This window comes from Syngnathus floridae, chromosome 16 (assembly GCF_059516105.1).
Source record: "Syngnathus floridae isolate MCC-2025c chromosome 16, RoL_Sflo_1.0, whole genome shotgun sequence".
In the NCBI taxonomy this organism is placed as follows: Eukaryota; Metazoa; Chordata; class Actinopteri; order Syngnathiformes; family Syngnathidae; genus Syngnathus; species Syngnathus floridae.
In genome coordinates, this window is record NC_142428.1 from 8083021 (window position 1) to 8105426 (window position 22406).

General features: G+C 38.6%; 1 protein-coding gene across 10 annotated transcripts in view; it reads right to left on the minus strand.

The window, feature by feature from the left end:
• Positions 1 to 22406, minus strand: part of dlgap2a (discs, large (Drosophila) homolog-associated protein 2a) — a 96525-nt gene that overhangs the window by 57577 nt on the left and 16542 nt on the right. For 5 of the 10 annotated variants that reach the window (XM_088400642.1, XM_088400638.1, XM_088400636.1 and 2 more), the window contains exon 1: positions 2953 to 3056. In XM_088400642.1, the coding sequence (XP_088256768.1) occupies positions 2953 to 3031 (79 nt within the window). In that variant the 5' untranslated portion in view covers positions 3032 to 3056. Of the gene's footprint in view, positions 1 to 2952; positions 3057 to 17039; positions 17493 to 19017; positions 19162 to 22406 lie in introns of those variants that run through there. The other 5 variants (XM_088400639.1, XM_088400641.1, XM_088400640.1 and 2 more) reach the window with 2 other exon arrangements.

The window sequence follows — 22406 nt, forward strand, 5'->3', positions numbered from 1 at the left end:
CGCAAAGTCAACATATGTATAAAAAAGATACTCGTTAAAATTGTTATGTCAGAATGTAAACGTTCCTAATTCTCAGTAAAAAAGTATTGTGCTTTGAGCGATATCCAGGTCTGCTTCTTGATTGTATTGAAAATTAGTAATTTACTAAAACCTATATATCGCTGCTCATTTCATCTATGCCAGAGATATCAACCACATTTTTGTTGCGGGCCACATCATCATCATATTTTCCCTTAGAGGACCATTACGATTGTCAACGTCTATACAGTATAGGCTACAAAACAAACTGATAACTAGTTTTGAAATCAAACTACTAAAAACAGTAACTGTACAAATGTAATATAAATTACAAGCAATATCTCTATTTTTTTTTAAGTGAAGACAATTTGTAATTTTAGTAATGACGATACAAAATTTGTCTTCGTGGGCCACATAAAATAATGTGGCGGGCCGTAACTGGCCCCCGGGCCTTGGGTTTGTCACCCATGATCTATGCCAACAATGTTTGTAAGGGTTAGGTAAAACAGTATATCCACTGTTTTATTTGGTTTCCCCTCCAAAATGTGATTAAACATATTCAAATTAGGGTGGAACACCTTTCAATGTTATTCCCATGAATCAATTATTGTAATCAAGCCTGATCGCAGCCGCTTGCTGCCGACATGTTCTGCACAATGCTCAATAACGGTGGGCGAAGGAGCAGCGAAAGGAACTTGTCAAGCATGAACGTAATCAGCAAGGTCGGCAGCGGTGATTGCGGTGCGACTGTCTATTACTCAGACATGTTAGTTTTTGTGCAAGTAGTACAATACATCAGGGGCCTAGCAATCAATATGTCAGCATGATTGATGATTTGTATTATAAAATATGTTAAAAAAAAGACAAGATAGTCTTTTACAAGATAAATAAACAGATTGTACGGTTGATTTGGTATTCGTTTGATCCCACCGGTGCATTTTGAATCCAGTGCAAGAGAAATAAAAATGCAAAATAATACAAGCAGAGAATATGTCTGTATCCAAAAATAAAAATGATCAGATTCAGTTGACAATGTCCAACAGGTACAACTTCAACCATTAGTTAGAAATCAAAAGGGAGCATTACTATCTTTATAGTAAGTTCAAACTGCATATATCAAATTGGATATCTGCTCATAATGAATGATGTGTGGTTGCTCAGATTACTTTACAAATGCAACCGCTTTCAGAGTCCGGTGTGAATTTACTACGACCTAAAGTGACCTGCGCGAGCAGACACAGTTGTGTTCTAATAAATAAAATGCGACCTTGCCTGACTTGTACAAATCACTCCAGGCAGCAGATCGCACCCTGAACAAAGAACAGCGGCTATTATTTTAAACCTTGAATAATATTGAAATACAACACAACATGCTAACATGTGTGGGTTGTACTGGAAAATACAGATATAATACTAATGAAAATGCAAAACAAAAACAAACAAATAATGAGAATAGACATGTACAAGCTGTGCATACAGTATGTGTGTTGCTCTAATTTGCTCTTTCAATGGATGATGTCACTGGCTGGTCTGTTGGACTGAGGAAATCAACTCTCAGTTTTCCCTGTGTGGATTTACAGACCCTCTTATTTTACACTATGTCACATGGAGGGGACTGCGGGAAGGTGCAAAGAGGCAAGAAATGACTAAGAGCTGTTCCTGACAAATAACTGCTTGTCTCCTGGCTCTGTAAAGAAAGCTATTAGCAGCAACATTGGATACTAAAGTGTGTGTTTAGTTGTCCTCTTAAGTAATCACTCCAAACAGAAACACCAGTCAGTAAGAAATAATAATAATATGAGGTATAGAAATGAGATTTTTTTTCCCCAGATACAACTTTGCAATAAGATGCTACTTCTATAGGCAGATTAAAAAAAAGGCATTTTGCGCTGTTGTAGGTGTGAACACATTCGACTTGCTTTGCTGCCGATCGAAGAGGCTCCTCTCATTCCCTTAAAATTTATTTTATGAGCAACACACTGATAGTCCTTGACATGTCAGAATAAGAAACTGCTTTGCTCGTCTCTTGTGGCAGGTCAAAGCACGCAAAGTATGTTTCTAAGAAATAGTGAGCACATCCACTCTGATCGTTTGTGCTGTATGTCAAAGGAAAACGCCCTCGTTATGCCAGAACACCCACCGTGGCGCAGTACGCCCTGTCAAATTCCCAAACAGGCAAAATTAGGCAGAAAAATCAAGATGCGTCAGTTTTTATGCTCCAGTATGTCTGCACTGTACGAGTATGGAGCTCATAGTGCTAACTTATCTGACCTGTTATTATCACACTGCTGCACTGCCTGTAACACCTCCCTGCTGCTGTGACCTGTCCCTTGTGAACAGAGGAGCTTTTGTTTGTTTAAAAATCTCTGCATGATTCACACCAGGAGAACATAACAAGCTGCAAGACAAGAACAAGCTTACATTTCACAAGCGCCAATCTGACAGAGTATATCTGGATCCTTTTCAACAAAAGGAACAAACACAACATGCAACTGCAGTACAAGACAGAATTTTCACTAATGTCAGTCAGTGTGGTGACTTCCAAAGCTCCACAATGTAAAATGCGACAAATAACAACGAAGGGATCCTTCAGGGGGTTCTCCGTGTTTTTCAGTATCTTAGCAACCGAAATGCAGCTTTTTTTTTTTTGCTCTGCAGTGGTACAAGAAGGAAAACACTCCCCCCGTTGCGGCAGGTTATAACTGCAACATGCCCGAGAGCTGATGAGCAACACAGGACAGGAAGGAGTCTTAAAAACTCCCCCAAACTAAACCGAACCAAAGTGACACAATAGTCAAAAACTGCGAAAAAAGCTTAAAACCGCATCTTGGGAGACTCAGGAGGCCTTTATTATACACACGCACGCACGCACACACACACACAGAAAGCTAACACAGTTAAGTGAAAACAGAACACACGCACATGCCCACAAACCATAGCTCTCGTATGAAGATGTCCTGTTGCCATGACGATGGGCGAGGATGTGTTTGCGGAGTCTCCTTCCCCGTTGCATAGTGTTTTCCCTCTTGCTCGCCCACTCAAAGCAGATGCATGAGTATAAAGCTAATCTGCTGTCTCCACCAAGGCTGAATTAATGTGGCCCACTTCTATTCCTCATAAGGAGATGCCAGACTAGAAGATACAAATGCTATGTGCTGCCTTTTCAAACCATGAAACACTTCACAAAGGTCTCAAGTTATTCTAGGGTCGATCAACCCTGCCCTCATCTTCCAAGTAACTGTGCCCCAGTGGTTTGACAGCATCATCTGACCTGTCTCTTAGTAGATATGACTAATTGGTAGCAAGCTCTCGGTGGACCAAAGACCAAATACTTCAAATCACTGGAGTAGTCTTGAACTAAACCAAAGAGATCAGTCATAGTCTTCGCCAGATGTTTTCCGATGTGATAAATATCCCTCACTGTCTCTCCAATGATTTAAACCGTAGAGAGGTTGACAGCTGTGACCACCCCAAGGAGCATTCACATGATTGTACTTTATCAGGGAAGATCACAATTATTTTGTGATGCATTCAAATAAATGGTCTGCTTTTAAAATTAAGGTAGGGGCACATCTAACATCTTCATCTGAAAGTTGAAAAATCCATTACGCTATCGAGTGAAAAGGCATTTAATTCTTCGGTCCGTCATTTAATGATGTTGACATAGATGAACAAATTTTTATTATTTGTGGTAAAAAATATATTTTTTAACTATCGTACTTTCCGCACTATAAGGCGCACCTATCAACCTCCAATTTTCTCAAAATCAGACAGTGCGCCTTATAATCAGGTGTGCCTTATATATGGACCAATATTGAGCCACTACAGCAGGTGTGTCCAAAATCCAGCCCAAGGGCCAAATGTATATATTTTATATATGGACAAAGTTTTAAAAATGGGCCATTCATTGAAGGTGCGCCTTATAATCCGGTGCGCCTTATATATGGACAAAGTTTTAAAATGGGCCGTTCATTGAAGGTGCGCCTTATAATCCGGTGCACCTTATATATGGACAAAGTTTTAAAATGGGCCATTCATTGAAGGTACGCCTTATAATCCGGTGCGCCTTATAGTACGGAAAACACGGTAATGAATTGAAATTGGATAATAATGTGCTGCAACACAGTGGTTAGGCACCATTACATTATTGCATGAGCATATTAAAATTTCATTTTCATCCACTTTTAATAAATAAACTGATCCCCACTAAAATATTTGCGTGAAATGAAGTTTCATACATGAGATACAAAAAAGCTCCAACTGTACTTAAGTCGAATGTGAACAGGAAAGACAATCGCAGGACTTTGTAACATAACTTGCATAATAATGTTTGGAAAAAAAGGGAACTTGAATCAACATTTAACAGACGTTTGAAGCCCAGGGTTCACATTGAGTAGCTCAAAGAACCATTTCATAGTGAAAAAGAGATAAGGAATGTCGCCTTGCATCTCCATTAGTCAACTGTCTCTTTGTAGACAGCAAAAAGAGACTAATAGGATGGCACAGCAAGAGTAAACAGCGATGCGTCTTGAATTCCAAAGGAGGAACCTTGGATTAAAACCTGACCCATCAAGGTTAAATATATCTTAATAAATTTAGCATTACTGCACACAATTAATCAGATATCTGTTTCCAGGGCAACAAACACAGCAAATTTATAGGATGAAAAAAAATTGGTTCACACACTGAAATGTGTCTTTATTAGTAAGGCTCTCTACTTAGAGTACATGCTTGGATTAGATTGTGGAATTGTTTAAGAACGGTAAAACAGAACTAATTCCCCATGAGTGCATGTACCCACAGGCAAACACAAATAGTTTCTTAATTCCAGCCAATCTGATTGAAGGCAGTGCCTCAAAGCCATTATGGGGCTGATTGAAATCAGATTTTGTTGACGTGGAGTTCGATGCATGGGGCTCCCAGGCATGTTATGCACATGGGAGTTGAAATGCTTGATATTAATTAAATCACGCTCAACCGGAGAAAGGATTTTTAATTTTTCTAATGACTCATCAGCACATTATGGGGTAGTTCTCCTGACAACATTTGGAATGGCTAATTTGTCTTTTGGAGATTGCAATGTTTGCTTTCTCTCAAGCTTTGGAATGATTTAAAAACTGCACTTGTTATATTTGGTCTAAAATGTAGTAGAATTGCTGGGGTTGGTATAAATAGACATATATAGAAATGATAAATTTTTCTTTAATAGTTTGGAAGACCTTATACAACTGTTGTTATACTGCACTGTAGCTAGATTTGTCAACAGTTAGCAATAGCAAGCTACTTGGTGAAAACTGCTCACGATGAAATCATAAACTTTCACATAAACATATGATAATTACCGTATTTTCCGGACTATAAGGCGCACCTAAAAACCTACAATTTTCTCAAAAGCCGTCAGTGCGCCTTATAGTCCGGTGCGCCTTATATATGGACCAATATTGAGCCACTACAGCAGGCGTGTCCAAATATATGGACTTGTAAATGGACAAAGTTTTAAAATGGGCCAATCATTGAAGGTGCGCCTTATAATCCAGTGTGCCTTATATATGGACAAAGTTTTAAAATGGGCCATTCATTGAAGGTGCACCTTATAATCTAGTGTGCCTTATAGTGCGGAAAATACGGTAATTGAAAATAGCTTGGAATAAGGAAAAAAACATCAGCCGTCATTATTTTTATAAATTCCAAGTATTGGTACTTTTCATTTTCCAATAGTTAATTGTTAACCCCATTTTAAAAGTTGTTCAGGATAAGCTCTTGCATTAAAAGCAAGTCTGGTCCTGGGATGTTTCACTTGCCAGCTTGAATGTCATAACTGAAAGCTTTGTAGAAGCCCGTTGGACAAATGGAGAGCTCTCCTCATATGCTTGACAATGACAAAAAGAGCAGTATCCATCTGTATTGTGCATCTGCTCACTCACAGTCTGTTCAAATTGCCATTCACATGTCATGTTTACTCTCGCGTTTGGCAGCCAAGTCGAGATGTGGCCCACGAGCTGTCTTTATATTACAATTCCCAGATGACAGCAAGAGTGGACATATCAGCCGCCAGGAGGTCCATTAACCCAAAAAACATCTTGCAATTGGACACCTGGTTATTTTGAAAACTGAATTTTAACACAAACCTATGGAACAAGTCATGACATCTGGGGAAAAATGAAAAATTCAGCAACATAGCATACTTTTTGACTGCTATGTGACAAAATATAGACATTTTCGCTTTTATAGATACGAGTCAACTGTAGATGATTGTATTTTACCATCATACATATTTATATATATATATAACACACAAATTTTGTAACAGCTCAACATTACATAACCCAAAATACCAAAATGAGTATTTCATCCCAGGGGCAAAAAATATTAAACATTTTCCTCTCTGTCACTTTTAAACAATAAATAAATTGCTTATATGTAAGATTTCCATTTGCCCATTATGTTCAGTCCAATTTACTGTGACCTTTACTTACCATGCTGTTGAATGTGTAAACCATTTGTGAAAGAAAAAAGACTGGAAGAATAAATTATTAAAGGGACAGCGTGTATAATGTTTCTATCAGTGTTCATTCATTTTAAATACCACTATTAATTTCAATAATATAAAAAAATATGTTCGATCACATCAACACACTTTTTTAATGTAATCGCAAGTGTAGTAATTACAAATTTTCTTAGTTGGATTATATTATATGACTTTCTGCTAGACTCAAGCATATCAGTTTCTTCATCCGTCATGTCAAGGACTATTAGTACACCTCAGGGAATGAGAGAAGCACTTTTGATTGGCGGCGAATCAATTTAGCTATGTTCATGACCACAACAGGGCAAGCCACTCTTTTTAAAAAGTGTTAGCTTGCGCATCTCTGTGAAACTATACATGCACACATGGAAGGTCACTAATGTAGTGATTATTTGCATTGATGCTTACTTTATTTTTTTTGATGTCTGGCACTTAAAAAATAAAGTAATTCTATTTTTTTCGGCTATTCAGTATGAGGGAACATCTTAGCTGCATTTGAAAAATTAGCCTGTAACAAAAGTGACCCTCCTATTTATGTTCACATTTGCACTTTAGAGCTAGATCATTCTTTTTCTTACAGTCTGCTTTAAAAATGTTTTTGAAAACTAGAAAATGTATAGTAGGCATTATTTTATTATTTTATGTTATTATTATTATTATATTATATATATTATATACATATATATATATATATACATATATTATACATTATTATATTATATATATTATTATTATATATTATTATATATTATATTTTGTTGTAAAAATCTCATTTCATCTCGTTCTCGTGAACTCGATCTCATGAGCCATCATCTCGTGCGATTTGTGTCTCGTCCCATCTCTATTATCCTTAAAAAAACTAGCACATTGATTAATGATGCAACGCTGCTAATCTATCGTTATGTCTGTAGGTGATAATGTCAAACATGTGCTGCTCAGCGGGTATCACAGCAGCACCACCTGGCCCGATGACCCTGCTCCTTACCACTCAGCAGGATTCTGGCTTGAGCAGCCTAAGATCAGCAGTGAAAAGGGGGAGGGCAGGAGAGAGGACGTGCTTGTGTTTGTTGCATCATCACACTGATGGGGCTGTTAGGTCAGCGTCATATTCTCCCAAGGGTGTTGGATTTATACTGAGACCACACTGAGGAGCAAATGTGAAATGGGCGTGATCTAAACATCTCAAAAGCCGACCGTGCGCCTTATAATCCGGTTTGCCTTATATATGGACCAAAATGGATTCGTGGATGAGGACTAATTTATTAAAGTAAGCTTTACGTGTTTATTTTGTGTGTTGTGTGATATTAACGTTTGAGCAACGTTGAGTTATTGATATATTGTTTACACTATGTCGAGTGTTACTATATTGTGATTGCATTAACGTTTGAACAACGTTGAGTTATTTATTCTATGCGCCTCATAATCCGGTGCACCTTATATATGGACAACGTTTTAAAATGGGCCATTCATTGAAGGGGCGCCTTATAATCCGGTGCACCTTATAGTGCGGAAAATACGGTACTACTATTTCTCACATTTCTATCACATTTCTTTCACGTCAGACCACACTCATGCCAAATTCACCTGCAGTCACCTGGAAACTCGAGCCTATCCCAGCTGAATAAGGCCATAAGGAGACGCTCACTAGATTTATCACCTGGCAATCACAGTGCTGACACATGGCGACAGACATCCATTCACACTCACATTCTCAGCGAGTCGTCAGTGAAGCGGATGTATCTGTTTTTTGGGCTGTCGAACTTAAAGCCAAGTGTTCCCAAAGCTGAAACTTTTCGCCAAGAAGCAAGGTGATAACTAGTGCGCCACTATGCTGCCAAATCATTTGATTAAAATTTTGGCATGTCATGAGAATGTCACATTGATGATTTATCTGCGGCTATTAATAGTCAAGCAGTAGGGGAGTGGGTGTAATTGCATTCTAGTGGTGACTGACTGCGTCATCTGGTGAGCAATAGTAGGAGGTTCAAAGCTGTTTTCGAAGTGGCTGAAATTCCACCAAGCAGTGCTGTACTCTATTTATCGTAATACTCAAAATAATCCACAAACCCCCTTGTCACTGTATGATAATCATTATATTGAGCAGTATAAAAACTATCCATCCAAATAAGTATGAAATATAATATGCTGAATGTGTACAGAGTATAATATGCCGACTGGTATGCATATGTATGAATAAAAAGTGCATTAAAATGTGAAGGGGAATTAGAGACTTTAAAATAATTAAAGCTGTTAACTTATGTAGTAAATGTTCTCTTTACATTCTGTAGTGTAGTCCCATATTCAATGTTATTAGCATTAGTGCAAATTGAGCGTTATAATAAGCAGATAATAACAGCGTATACAGTATATAGTAGATATGCTAAATGCATATTGATTTAACATAATGCATGTAATAAGGACACTCTAACATTATTGTACAGAGTCCTAGAAGTAATTATTTCACAGAGAGTGAAGAGTTGTTATATGAATGAATGGTGGTAATTGGTATAAAGGAAGATCATGTTGCACATCAAAAAATACAGAGCCACTAAAGACAGTTAAATCATGAAAAACGTTAACCTGTGCAGCAGATTGAAATGTTACATGTTTACTTTTATGACTACCACTGAAACTAAACTGTGTACTTGTTTCATGTAAATGAGGTAATACTACATACAACGGAGCATTTGTGTAATCATAAATTCTGGCTTGCATAATTTGAATAAAGTGAAAGTCACAAAATAGAATAAAATCCACTGAACTACCTTGCTGTTAGTGCACCCTAAGAGTAAAAGAAAAAATATGGCATTTGAAAAATATTCTTGGTTATGATGGAGAAAAGTATTTGCTTATAAACCTGTAAAAATGTAAGAGTAGCTGGGGCAAAGCCAACTTGACATCTTCAAGGGCTTCAGTTCAATGCAAAACTATCCACAACCAATTTTTGCTTCCGCTGCCGCTACCGTCATCTTTCCACTTTCAGCCCCTTGACAAATTTCCTCACTGGTCTGACTTCATCATTCTCTTTGTTAATTCTCAAAGCCGCGATGACTCATATTTGCCACGGCCGAGCTTGCACCTTTTGAACCCATCTCCCATGGTATCTTGCCTGGAGGGAGCAGAGTGAGTCTTCTTCTCATTGGAGGTCACGTTCGCCCGTCGCAGGTCTCTGCATCTTCATTCACTACACGTCATAAAACTCGGTGACAGCCGTGTCTGCACTGGAATATATCTCACAGTCATGATGACCAGTTCCACTGCTTGGATCAAGATTCTACAATTTACTAGTCAAATCATTTTTTCACACAAGTGGTAATCGGTGGTTCCTCTGCTTGATGTCTGTAAAAGCAGTGTTGGGTCGGTTCCCATGCTGTGATGGTGTAAAATTTGAGCGTGAACGATTGTCTGCTTAATATTGACCAGCCACCAGTACTTAATGATACCAATCCGACAAAAATTCTAAATTTGGTCAGGCTTCAATTGGGACTTAACTACACATCTGGCATGGGGTTTCAAATTATTCAAATTATTCAAACTTCCAAGGCCAAATTCCAATAAGTGGTCGTTTTATGGGTGCAAATAAAGTATGAGATAAATACCTAGTAAAAAATGTTTAGGGTTTGATTTATGATGCACTCCACAGAATTAACGGCAAGACTCTGCAGTTTTACTCAGCTTTTTGCTTTTCTGTCAACCAGCAACTTTGCTGTTTTGCTTCACTTTCAGTGGCCTCGATGCCGTTTGTAGCAGTTCCAGCAGCTGTTTTCAGCCGAAAAAAAAATGCTGAGCATATAAAAGCAAACAGACAATTAGCAACTCACAATTGAAGACAAAAAAAAATTGGGAATGGGCTAAGAAGTAAGTAAATGTTTCTCCCCTAACTGCATGCTAAATAACCACATTTGCCTAAGTTGACAAATTAAAGTTGCTTTAACGATAACACGGTGTAATTTTCCACTGTTTTCTATGCTGTTAGTCTTTTTAAATCAATACTTTTTTTTTTAACTCTTCCAGACTAAACATTTTGTTTTGACAATGCAAGCCATCACGGCAACTCACTGTGTCAGTAAATCTTTTCCAATTTTAGCTCTTCACTGCTTCTAACATCAAGCCTATTTGGTGAATCATTGTTGCGTGCCGCATAATTAGTAGACTTATGAGGAATCTCTGAGTAAGCATTATGTTAATGCATTCCGAATCTCAGTCACTTTCGACTTTGACTCAGCTCCTGCAGGAAATAAGATTGTTGGTAAAACGAGACCATGAATACGGGAATAAAACAAGAGACAAATATGAGAGGATAACAAAACGGTTAGGTTTCTTTTTTTAGGTCACTGCAGAGAATGGTGCAAAGTAAAAATATGACAATTTTCGAATGAAGTGACCAAGTAGGTTGTAATTTATTAATACTTGTGATGCAATGTGATAGAAAAGACGGAATTGGGGTCATTATTCCCAAACATTAACTGGCCAAGCAGCAGAATATGGAGGTTGAGGGGGAAAAAAAATCCAGCCGTTTGCAACGCCAGAGCCAGTTCACGAGTCAGTCGTAAAAGAAAATAAGTCTCTCATTAAATTGCAGAACTCAGATTAAAGGGGAAAAAAAATAAACAGCACTCACGTGATATCCCCTCCATCCGTCCCCTCATCCCCAAACCTCCCAACTTGTTTTGATCTTCCTCCTTTCCGCTCCCACTCGCCCACCACTGCAAAAACATGCATATGTGCTTGTCTGTCCGCCCACGTAAACCGCTGGCATGGGTGATTTCCCAACACCAGGCAAAATTTGGATAGGTGGGGGTTTATGCAAAGACACAAAAATGACTGCAGCTCTGCTGACAAGAGGTGCTGTCTCCATGGCAACTAAGGGAGCAAGGCCCTGTGATGCGGTGTCAAACATAGGATTTGAAACCTTTCAAAAGAAAAGAGATGTGGAGTGGCGGTCTTAATGACAGGATGGGGTCAATAAAATTGAGTTGGGCCAGGGCTTGCGCTGTATCAAACACTCTATAAAGTAGATATTGCAGACCACCGGTGCCTAATATTAGCCGAGCCTCCTTTGCCACATAGCAGTATCAACATTTCTCCTCCAAGGTCTTCTTCTCATGCCGTGTTTTTTTTAAATAACCGCATCATTAAAATAATTAAACACCATTTATCGCTAAAATAATACAGCCACTAAAATAACTCAATTGACCGCACATCACATCGAATCAAAGCCAATACAGGAGCTCCAACGCAAAATCTGCTTTTAAAAAAAAGATTAAAAAAAATCTCAGATTTTAAACATCAGAGGTACTGTTTAACACTATGTGCATCATTATTGCTTTTTTATCGTTTGTAATATCTTTTTAACATTTAGTCATTAACAGAGTCCATTAAAGCACCATATAAAAAAAAGGGCCAGGAAGCGAAGCAGGGGAGAACATAGCGAAAAGATATTGAGAGTATGCTTTGAGTTTACGTACTAAAATTATTACATTGGAAGGTACAATACTTCAATAAATTATGAAGTTGGTGGTTAGTTTGCGAGAAAAATCCACATTGTTATAAACAGGGAACTAAATAATCAGTTGTCCTTAGGTTAATGAAAAAATGGTGCAGTAACCAACCATACAGCTGAAAAGTGGGATTTATGATAATAAGTTTAGTCTTATTTATTTATATTTGTAAAAGAAAAACAAACATATTCTAAAAAGAAAAAATAAAGAGGTAAAGGTAAAAATTATTTCTTTATTTACTTATGAACTCTGCTCAGGAACTTGTTCACAGGCGGAACATTTATTTCACATTTTAGTCTCGTTGACCTTTGGAATTCAACATCAAATTCCTTCTTTAAAAAAAAAGCAGAAGGCTTCAGTTATGAGAAAGCAGACACCTCCATTCTAATACTTCAAAATTTGCTACACCACATAAACATTTTTACACAGGGATCTCACCGATTATAATTTTGTGGTTTGTATCTATAAAGTTTTATTGAGTGTGGCAGTGTCTATTCTGATTCATGTTAAAATGTTAAACTCGAAACTGTGGGTGCCATATGAAGAAAAATATTACTTGGAAGCAACCACTTCACTGTCAAAAATGAGAAATACTATTTAATGAGTAATTTATGGTCATCATGATGGTGCCAGGAAACCTGACTACAATCCAAATTCTCACTCACTCATTTGATGGAAAAGTTGGTACAACAGCCATCCATTTTTATACAGAATATTATTTATCATTTAGATTCCTCGTTTGGGTCGTGGGTGAGCTATAAAATGTTCACACAGGCTCGTACTAACGGTTTTGTGTATTGATATTGTGATAATTGCCCCACCATTATAATAAACCATTTTGTGGTGTTTTAGAGATTTTCTTACGCAATTTTGGTGAGAACAGGTTGTATTAGGAGAGAACCTTGCTTTGATTCAACTTTTTAATGGCCTCCAAATGCTTGTGCGTGTGCGCTCGGGTTTTGGGAATATTTTCCAACGAGGAAAAGTCGATGCAGTCAGTTGGACACTGATTGAAGTCAAAAGCATTAACCCAACAGACAGAGCGCGGCTGACAATCGTTTGTGCTTCACACGGTCTCATGAGCGTAACTGACACATCACAAACGCTCTAAAATGACACTTTTGACACCAGCGGCTGATCACTGCCAGTGGGTGAGATGCTGCAGCCGACTGTGGCTCGACTGACCATTCAATTTTGGCAACATGCTGCGCCACCATCTGTGTTCATCTCATGTCATGCAAAGAAATGAGAACGAGTGTTACCCCTCGCAAAATGTCAGTTGTCATTCAAAACTCATTCATGTCAAAAAATTTGACAAGTCTCTGCATGTTTGGGATCGGTTATCATGGCCACCTGAGGGGCATTTCGAGACCTCCCTGTGGATCACAAGGGATTATAAACCACAAAGGCCCACATTCAACATTTATTCATGCTTTCTTTTCATCCTCATCTCATCTTTTCTTCTATTTTGTGTGCCTTGAGTTGTATTTGCGTCACTGTGCTTTATTTTAGGTGTATTCCAATGGATCAATAGCTGCCATCGCTCAGGGCCCACTAGGGGGCGCTGTTCGGGTGACTCCCTACGGAAACATGCTTTAACTGCAGCGTCAGTGCTTCGTCAGCAATCTCTTGAGGCCTTGCTCCAGCTCTGAGCCAATAGTTTGCTTGCCCTGTTGTGGCATCTCTGCACACATTAGGCTCTCTATATGATGGAATATCTTAATAAAAAAAAAAATTCAAATTACTTTGGTCTAAAATATAACATAATATTGATTATATCCTGGATTAATTCATTCCGATATGTTTACGGGGAATATAACATTCAGCAGAAGGGCAACAATTTGCCCTTGCAGTGGTTCAGCGACTTAAAGATGAGTCACCACCTATTTGAGATTTGCTTTCTTTTAAATGTGACCATGATTTTGTTGGTTACTAAATGCACATTTGCCACTACTCGCATTTGTATTCACAAGTACTTCACAACTGTTGGCTAAGCAAATTAGTCCCCTCTCCTTCCCGTCATTCCGCTCTTAAAAGCTTACGTGTTCCTCTAACAATTCAAAATCACATCACATCCAACATTCAAACTCAGGCAGAACAAATGTCAAAACCTCTTACCCACTTTGGCTAAATTGTTCCCTTTGTTGCTCTCACCGAGTCATATAAAATGATGGAAATTAAACTTTGCAATCTGCCTGTGGCAATATTTCACACATGCTTTCACAGCAAGAGCTTCATGTCAAGATGCGAAATGATGACAAGATATTTGACAGCCGCTTTAATTGTTTACTAACCTCGGGGTTCGAGTGACCATGACTGTTGGTGTCACAACAAGTCTTAAATCTTTGTATGTTTACATCCGTATTGCAGTGCAGTAGTCACTCTGGTAAACACCGACCTAAATTCCCAAAACAAATAAGGGGAAATATCGCAAGGTCACTATGTAACAAACCATGACAAACACGCTAATCGAATCAAAGCTAAGAAAAACACATTATGAAAGCCAGCTGTTGGCGCAATCAAATTCAAACGACACTCGTGAGTCATTCATCTTGTTTAAGAAGTGAATGTGACAGCATCATTCGCTGTGCTTCAACAGATGTATTCGTCCCGCTCTTGTTGCACTCTGATCCCCAATCAGGTTTTTGAAAGCATCGGAGATGATGAGACTAATTTCTATCCTGTTATTGTCAGCCAAGTTAATGGAAAGTTAATGCAATGAATGAATGAATTTGCATTTTGAAATATTTGGAAAAATTGCATTTTTGAACAATGTAATTTTGGAAAAGAAAATTCTTAACTGAGAAATACCAACCTAAAAATATCAAACGCCGTGTGCCATTAGTTCTCGTAACACCACGTAACACATTATTCATCCAGAGTTTTCCGTAATGGTCCCCATTAGCTATTCTGGCTGACTTTAGGCGAGGGGCAGGGAACTTCAATAGACAACCATTAGACAATTTAGAGTCATCAATTCCTGTTAATGAGTTTTGTGCAAAAATGCCACAAGTCTTATGCAAAAAAAAAAAAAACCTCAAAGGTTATGGCTGCAAGGGCAATCTGAGCCGACTGTTTTTGCCAGAAAGGACAAGCGGTATTGTCTTTTGATCATCAGCGGCATTGTTACTCTCATATCTTTAAACATGCAGCTTCCTAAGCTGAATTCATTTAGGATGGTGACACTGCGGAAAAGCACAAAGTTGCCACACTTGTGCAATAACAATGCATATGGGCCCGCTAATAGAACAGCCAGGGAAGTTTGTTAAACTTTGTTTAAAAGGATTATTGTGAGGAAAGAAGTGCCTGGTCTTGACAGATAAACAGGAAGGCAGTTGCAGGAGTGTGGTGAGGAGATTAGTTTTGTTTTCAGTCATTTGTTTCAAAATGTCTGTGGTGCTCCCAAGGCCTGGAAATCCTTATTTATAGAGGCTGTTAAAATGATAGTAAAGCTCTTCATAATCAAAGAGTTGCTTTGAGATAAGCACCATCAGGCATATGTCAGTTTTGGCCCTCAAGAAGTGAATGGCCTTTATATGTCGACATCAGGACACATAAAACGTCTTCAGTTTATTTATTGGACGACACAGTGTTTCATTATGTCACAAGTACTTGAGATAAAAACAGGTATTCCGATACCACACATTCATTCTTGGTGTACAATCTGTGAATTATGAATGTGAACCACAGATGGTCTTTGACTCTTTTAGTAGTGCAATAGTCATATTTTACAAATTCAAGTACGCCGCCACAAGGCCTTGCATCATGTGAGAAAGCACATAAGATGCTTTTCTGCAATGCCTCTTCTAAAAGCGTCCACATGCTGTTTTGTATATGGACTCTCACAGTCTTAATACAGGATCTAGCCTCATGGCAACATAACACACAGTCGGTGTGAAACACAGCAGCAGGAAAGTAGGAGGAGGCCCCAAGGATAGATGACAGCAAACCATTTGGTGAATCCAAACAACATTGCGGGAAATCCGATGTTCATTTCGAGTATCAAGAGACCCCTGAGTTGTCAGCAAGGCAGTCTTACAGACTTACTCATCTAAGCAATGGTAATGGCAAACTCAAAACTCCCAACCGATACGGCCACCTGCACTTCCAAATACACCATGGAGTCGACTGCTGGGAGGTACTCGGCTACAACCATCTGTTCAAATGCGACTGTGAGATAGATGAAGAGCCTCTCCAAGCCTACGCTGTCTGGATTGAAGTAAAGTAGCACGTAGCAACCTGGGCGGGAGAGAGACTGTCTGCAGTGCAGCAATGGACAAGGAGGACCCCCAAGCATCTCCTCCAACAGGGTGCTCAGTGCTGGGCTAAAAGTGGGATGACTTACACCAAAAAACTAAATACCCCCAAACCTATAACTCCACACACAAACTCATGACAGCTAATACCCGACGAAGCACTGAAGATAATTTCCTGAAAGTAACCTTGCGTTCTTGCTCTCTCGCTCTCCGCCTCAGAGCCAGTTGACATACAGTTCACACACGAAAAGAGACTAAGCATCAAATGGCACGCTTACATCCCACGCAAATGACAGTTTACATTGAATTGCGCACAACCCTCCAAGTTCAGACAGTATTTCCTCGCATGCATGCATGTAGATGGTGCAACAATGCCTCACAGCAACACACTTGCAGAATCACAGAATCAAACAAAACGTCATACCTCAGTAAATGCATTTGTATTTTGCCCTACAGATGAAAATGTGTACACATTATGAATTCTGCATACAGCAACTCTCATTTCTGCATGAGGATATCAAGTTGCTGCAGTCAAACTGAATTTATTCTCAGGGCTCGTGAGAAAATCTAAAGTGTGGTTATGTTATCATACAGGCACATATCAATAACGTCTGTTTGCCATATATGAATCCTTGAACTTCCGTCAAAATATAAAAAAACAAAAAGCACTGCAAAAACGCTCTACTACAAACCATGACATGCGGAGTAAAAGACATGATGATCAGATAACTAACTTACCTGGCCAAGTGTCTACAAGCAGGAGGCATCTAAGAGCACAAGCTGATTTGCCACCGAAGACAGGAGAAAATCACACAGTCATGCGCAAGGTACACTGAAGTATAGACTTCCTGAGCTCTCCACCTGTATGCAGTCGTCCCTATGACTTGCCCTTACATTTATTCAGACACACTGATCATAAGTAGTGACGGTAAAGCCAAGAGTGTTAGAACGGCGGTTAAATGTCAGTGAGATGCTGCGACCGCTGCCGCCGTGATGAGTTGCAAGCGCACTGTTTGGAGCATCCACTGCAGCACAGCAGAGTGGCGGTGCAGCAAGAGAGAGGAGAGGCAGACAACACACACATTTGCCGCGGCTGGTTCCCACAGCCTGGCTGGAGCTAAACTGTGGATTCTGGACTTTCACTTCAGTCTTTTTTTTTTTTTTTGAACAGATGGAGAGTTATGTGGTGAGGTGGCGTGAGACAGAGTACATAAAATGAGCAAGAAAGCGTGAGATGTCTGTTCTATTACATTTATAGCACCCAGTAGAGTAGTGTTATTCCTCATTTGTGTCGTCAGTGGCAAATTTAAATTCAGAATGTGAATTTAAAGGGTACTGAACCCCAACCAATTATTATTAGGATTATGATGCTGATTATTATTATTATGCTGATTGTCATTATTATTATCATTAATTATTATTATTATTATGCTGATTATTATTATTACTATTATTATTATGCTTATTGTCATTATTATTATCATTAATTATTATTATTATTATGCTGATTATTATTATTATTATTATTATTATTATGCTGATTGTCATTATTATTATCATTATTATTATGCTGATTATTTTTATTATGCTGATTGTTATTATTATTATTATTATTATTATTATTATTATATATTATGAGAGGGGGCTACATCTGTCAGCCAATCAGATGACGTCATGGCCCTCCTTGTCCTGCGTTCAAGAACCAGGTCAAAAAACTTGTCCTTGTCAGCGTCCAGCCTCAAAAAAGTGTTAGAAAAGTGACCACATTTTGGGTGGAACCATGCTGGTTCGGGGTAGAACCAGTACGAGAGGGCGACTACAAAACTTCATCTCCAGAAGATATGGGCAAAACATTTCATGAGGGAAAAACGATTTTGTATTGTAGTCTTTTACGAAGCATTTTTGAGCAACTGACTGAGGATGACTTCACTTTCTCTAACAAGGAAGCAGGCTTTACTTGTAGTCCCTAGGTCCAAGCAGGACTCAAGGTCGCTTGTCAGAGCTGCTTGCCCGCAGCCCGAATCCTTCAGTGATTAACAGTGGCAGACACGATGGAGTAGCTGTCAATCTAGATCTATAATGACGGCCAAGAGAGACGGCCAGCCGGCCGGGCTCCAGACATCCTCTTGTTCAACCAGGTAGAACAGAGATTTATGAGACTATTGGAAAAAATTCATTCCTCCTTCAGTGGCCACATGGATAATACTGATGCCGTTTCATGTCATCCACAGGTTAAGAAAAAGATGAGCATTTTTAACAAGACACTGAGGGCAGTCAAGCAGGAGCAACTTATTTTCATATATTATTCACATTCAAATGTCAAACCGACAAACCAACAAAGTATTGGTCAAGTATCAGAGATACAAGCAAACGCTTCTGGATATTCAGATATTCAATAATAATAATATGCCAGAGTTATTGCTCCCTTCCTCGATTCCACCAGTATTCAACATCTAAGTACCTCATATTTTTTTTATTTGTACTTCATGGTCACTGTAAGGGCCGATCAGAGACTGTGGGAGGGCCAAGTGTGGCCCGCGGGCCGTACTTTGACCAGATTTATCTGTGTAGCAATATCCATCCTAGAGTTTCATGAAATTGAAAGTTAAGTAAACCTGACTGGTGTGCTAAAGTTAACTTAGCTATTTTAGCATCACAGTTTTAAAGGCAAGCTGTCTGACAGATGAAGATAAACATTATAGATGTTGTCTCTTACCTTTGAGTTGCAAATGTTGCATGTTGCTATTGTCTTTTTCCTGATTTCATCAAAAAGATAATCCTTGAATCCAAATGTTTTCATATTTAGAGCTTCCTCCATGACATTTGCTCAATAAGGCAGCTTCTGCCCTTGTCTCATAGCCTAGTGGTGGCAACACACAAAAAAATACTTTCAAAAACAAAGGCACACTATGTCAAAAAACAAATGTTTTTCCAATGTGCAAAAAAATAACTTGTCAACCGAGTTCAAGCTAAAACCGTCTCATGAATGCCAAATCGGTAATAAAATCGGTGACTCGAGTCAACTCCAGCTCGACCCCCACCTTCGACTATCAACAGTGAAGCATCTGCAAAATATCATTTCAGTTCAAACCAGTAAGACATCAAATGTATCCAAGAGGAAATATAAGTCTAACAAACAAATCAAATTGGGAGCTAATTTAATTCTATGTCTGCGTGCTGGGAATATCTGGCTCTGTTGGCTGCAAGGTTAATGGCGCTCTTCGTTTATCTGCTTTCTCTCATCTCATCCGCTGCCACTGTTCTGTTTGCTTCTTGTGGAAATGGGATGTGTTACGTAAGCACAGGGCCCCTTAGTTAAACAGCGCCACAGTCGTCCAGGATGATGGGTTCACATCTGGGAAAACCTAGTTTGTTGAACTATTCTACGAAAAGAGCAATTCTGGTCCACCATTTGGTGAAGCAGTGCACCACCAACACAATTTATAGTGGAGATGGAGTGCTGCTGACCCAAGACACCATGAGTCTGGAAGAATACTTTGAAAACCTTCTCCTTTTGAAGAAACAGAGTTGGTGCACTTTGAATGGGGCTCCCCTATCTCTCGAGGTTATGTCAAGACGTGACCAATCATTTTCCGCCACATAAAACAGAATAGCGAAAGGGAAATGAGACACATTGGAGGGTGAAAGATCCTGAATGTCGTACTCCTGGAAATGTAGTGGTATTTGTGGAACAAGCTCTAGACTCAGCGAAAGACCGCCATGGATGAAGGATAGTGCTTTCACTGAAATCCGATATCAGTCCGTGCTCACAAGCTGAGGTGTCTGCAGATTTGCAATAAATGTGAACATTCGGAGGTCACTGGTCTGAAAAAATGATTATGTTCTTATCATTGTATAGACACTGTGTGTGTGTGTGTGTTTGTTGTTATTTCCTGTTACAAATAATCCACCCTTTGGTTTAAAGTCTTAATACCAGACAACCGGTATTAATCAACTTTCAATCCGAGTATTATGATAGGAATTATGGAGACGGATGCCAAATATCAATCATGTTATTCTTACGATACACTACGGATGTCTGATATAAAGCGGATGCATTTAGGAACCACCTGATTGGATCAAATAGATTTTTCTCATTCAGAATTTTAAAAAGGGGAATGATGCCACTAAACGCTCCAATTTGACTCCTGTAATTACTGTGAACTGTTATTATGCAGGAAAAATTCTGCCTCCACATACTCAGCCTTACATCTGGTGAATAGCAGAAAGACAAATTAGAGGTTGTATGTGACGCTCTGAGGACAATTAAAACAAAGTGCTCATACATAAAATTACGGGAGGTCTAATGAACCTGCATCTGCCCCGGAGTGAAAAAAAGATCATGCATAAACGCTCTTGAGATGGATTTTCTTTCAGTGTGTTTGTTTAGGATTAAGCTTGTGACAAGGGATATTAATGTACCAAGGGGGAAACAACTGCATGTCGTTCTGAGATGGGATTTGTATCTAACTGCAAAAAGCGCGGTCTTCACAGCAAAAAAAAAAAAAAAAAAAAGCACGTCTGTTTGCAGCCACACTACAAACCGTTGTGTTCTCGCTAATCCTACATTTTAAAGCGATTCTTTTCTGGCTTGCTAACATCAGATAATCTTGTGAATATTTGCCTACTCATGAGCTGTTCTCAAACAGCAGAAAACATGATGACATGAGGATCACGCCGGATAACATGAAACTGTGAGCAATCTGATCTGACTCTCTACCCAAAACACACACAATGCCAAAACACAGGGTGACTCATTTTTGGGTTTGACAAACAAATTACAAACCAAAACACAGTGACGCAAAGTAATTTCATTTTTTAGTAATTACACGCAGAATTTGTTCTAGGAATATTTCCTCAAATCTTTCTCACTGAACACCACTAAACAAAAATGTCACAAACGTAACAATAATGAAAGCATGATTGTTTGTCTCAAGTTACTCCCAATTTCACAGTCTTCAGTTTAGTTGAACTTCATGAGTGTTGTATGAATAGCAACCTGTTAATTGGACTTTGGCTAATTAATAGAAGAGCATTAATTTGTTCTGTGTGTCACTCTATCACTAGGATAGTTTGATGAGCAAATATGTAGTAACCACAATTCCAATGAAGGGTAAATTAAGTTGTATAAACCTTAAAAAAAATACAATAATTTGCCAATCCTTTTCAACTTTAACTGTTTTTATTCCCCGTCAAATATTTACTCATTTTGATTTTGATGCCTTTCAAACAAGCTGGGAAAGGGTCATCTTTACCTCTCCTCTTAACTGTTGTTAGGTTATGTTGCTCCAAAACCTGTATAGTTTGTCCAGAACTATTCGACAGAGAAATACAAGAACATTTAAGCTAAATAACTCAAAAAACTCGTCTTTGCAATATTCAAACTGTAATCAAACTCCCAGTTAGTTGAAATCAGGACGGGACTAGATAAGCAAAACTGCTTCAATCCGCCTTCCCTTTTTGACAAGTCATGTAAAACAAAATGTGATATGAAGTTGTAAGGAGTGTTGATTATGTACTTGATTATGTATTATGCAGAATACAAACATTTTCCTCCTAATCTCTATTGAGGCTTAATTTTAAAGCTTTTCTATATTTGCCTCTAATCTCAATAAAGTGAATCATAATGCATCATGTTAAATACTATTACTACATACTATGCTGTCTTAACCCCATCCGCATTAATCAGTGACAAGCGCATTTGCATTCCCACAACAATAAATACTACCTATGATGTTGTCTTTGACAAGAGGATAGGCTATCCAGAAAAATGACCAAAGAAATAACAGTGGATGGTAGTGGTAATAGTTAAAAACGGACAAATAACATAACAAAAGAAAATGCACACAAAACGTGATTCATGTCAGTTTATGTGTCTTTATAAGGTCAGCTCCCCGTTCCTGAGAAATTGTCATGAAAAGTCGGTTTTAGAAACGGGAACTTGGGGTTCAATCAATAATGCAGTACTTTGGCGAAGGAGCTCTAAGAACAAGAGAGACAAATCAAACTCTGACTGCTGCCTGAGTAAGACTGCAACTGTGTGCATCTTGATGAGGACTTTCTTAGTCAACAAATAGAAATCAACATGACCAAAAAAGACGTTAA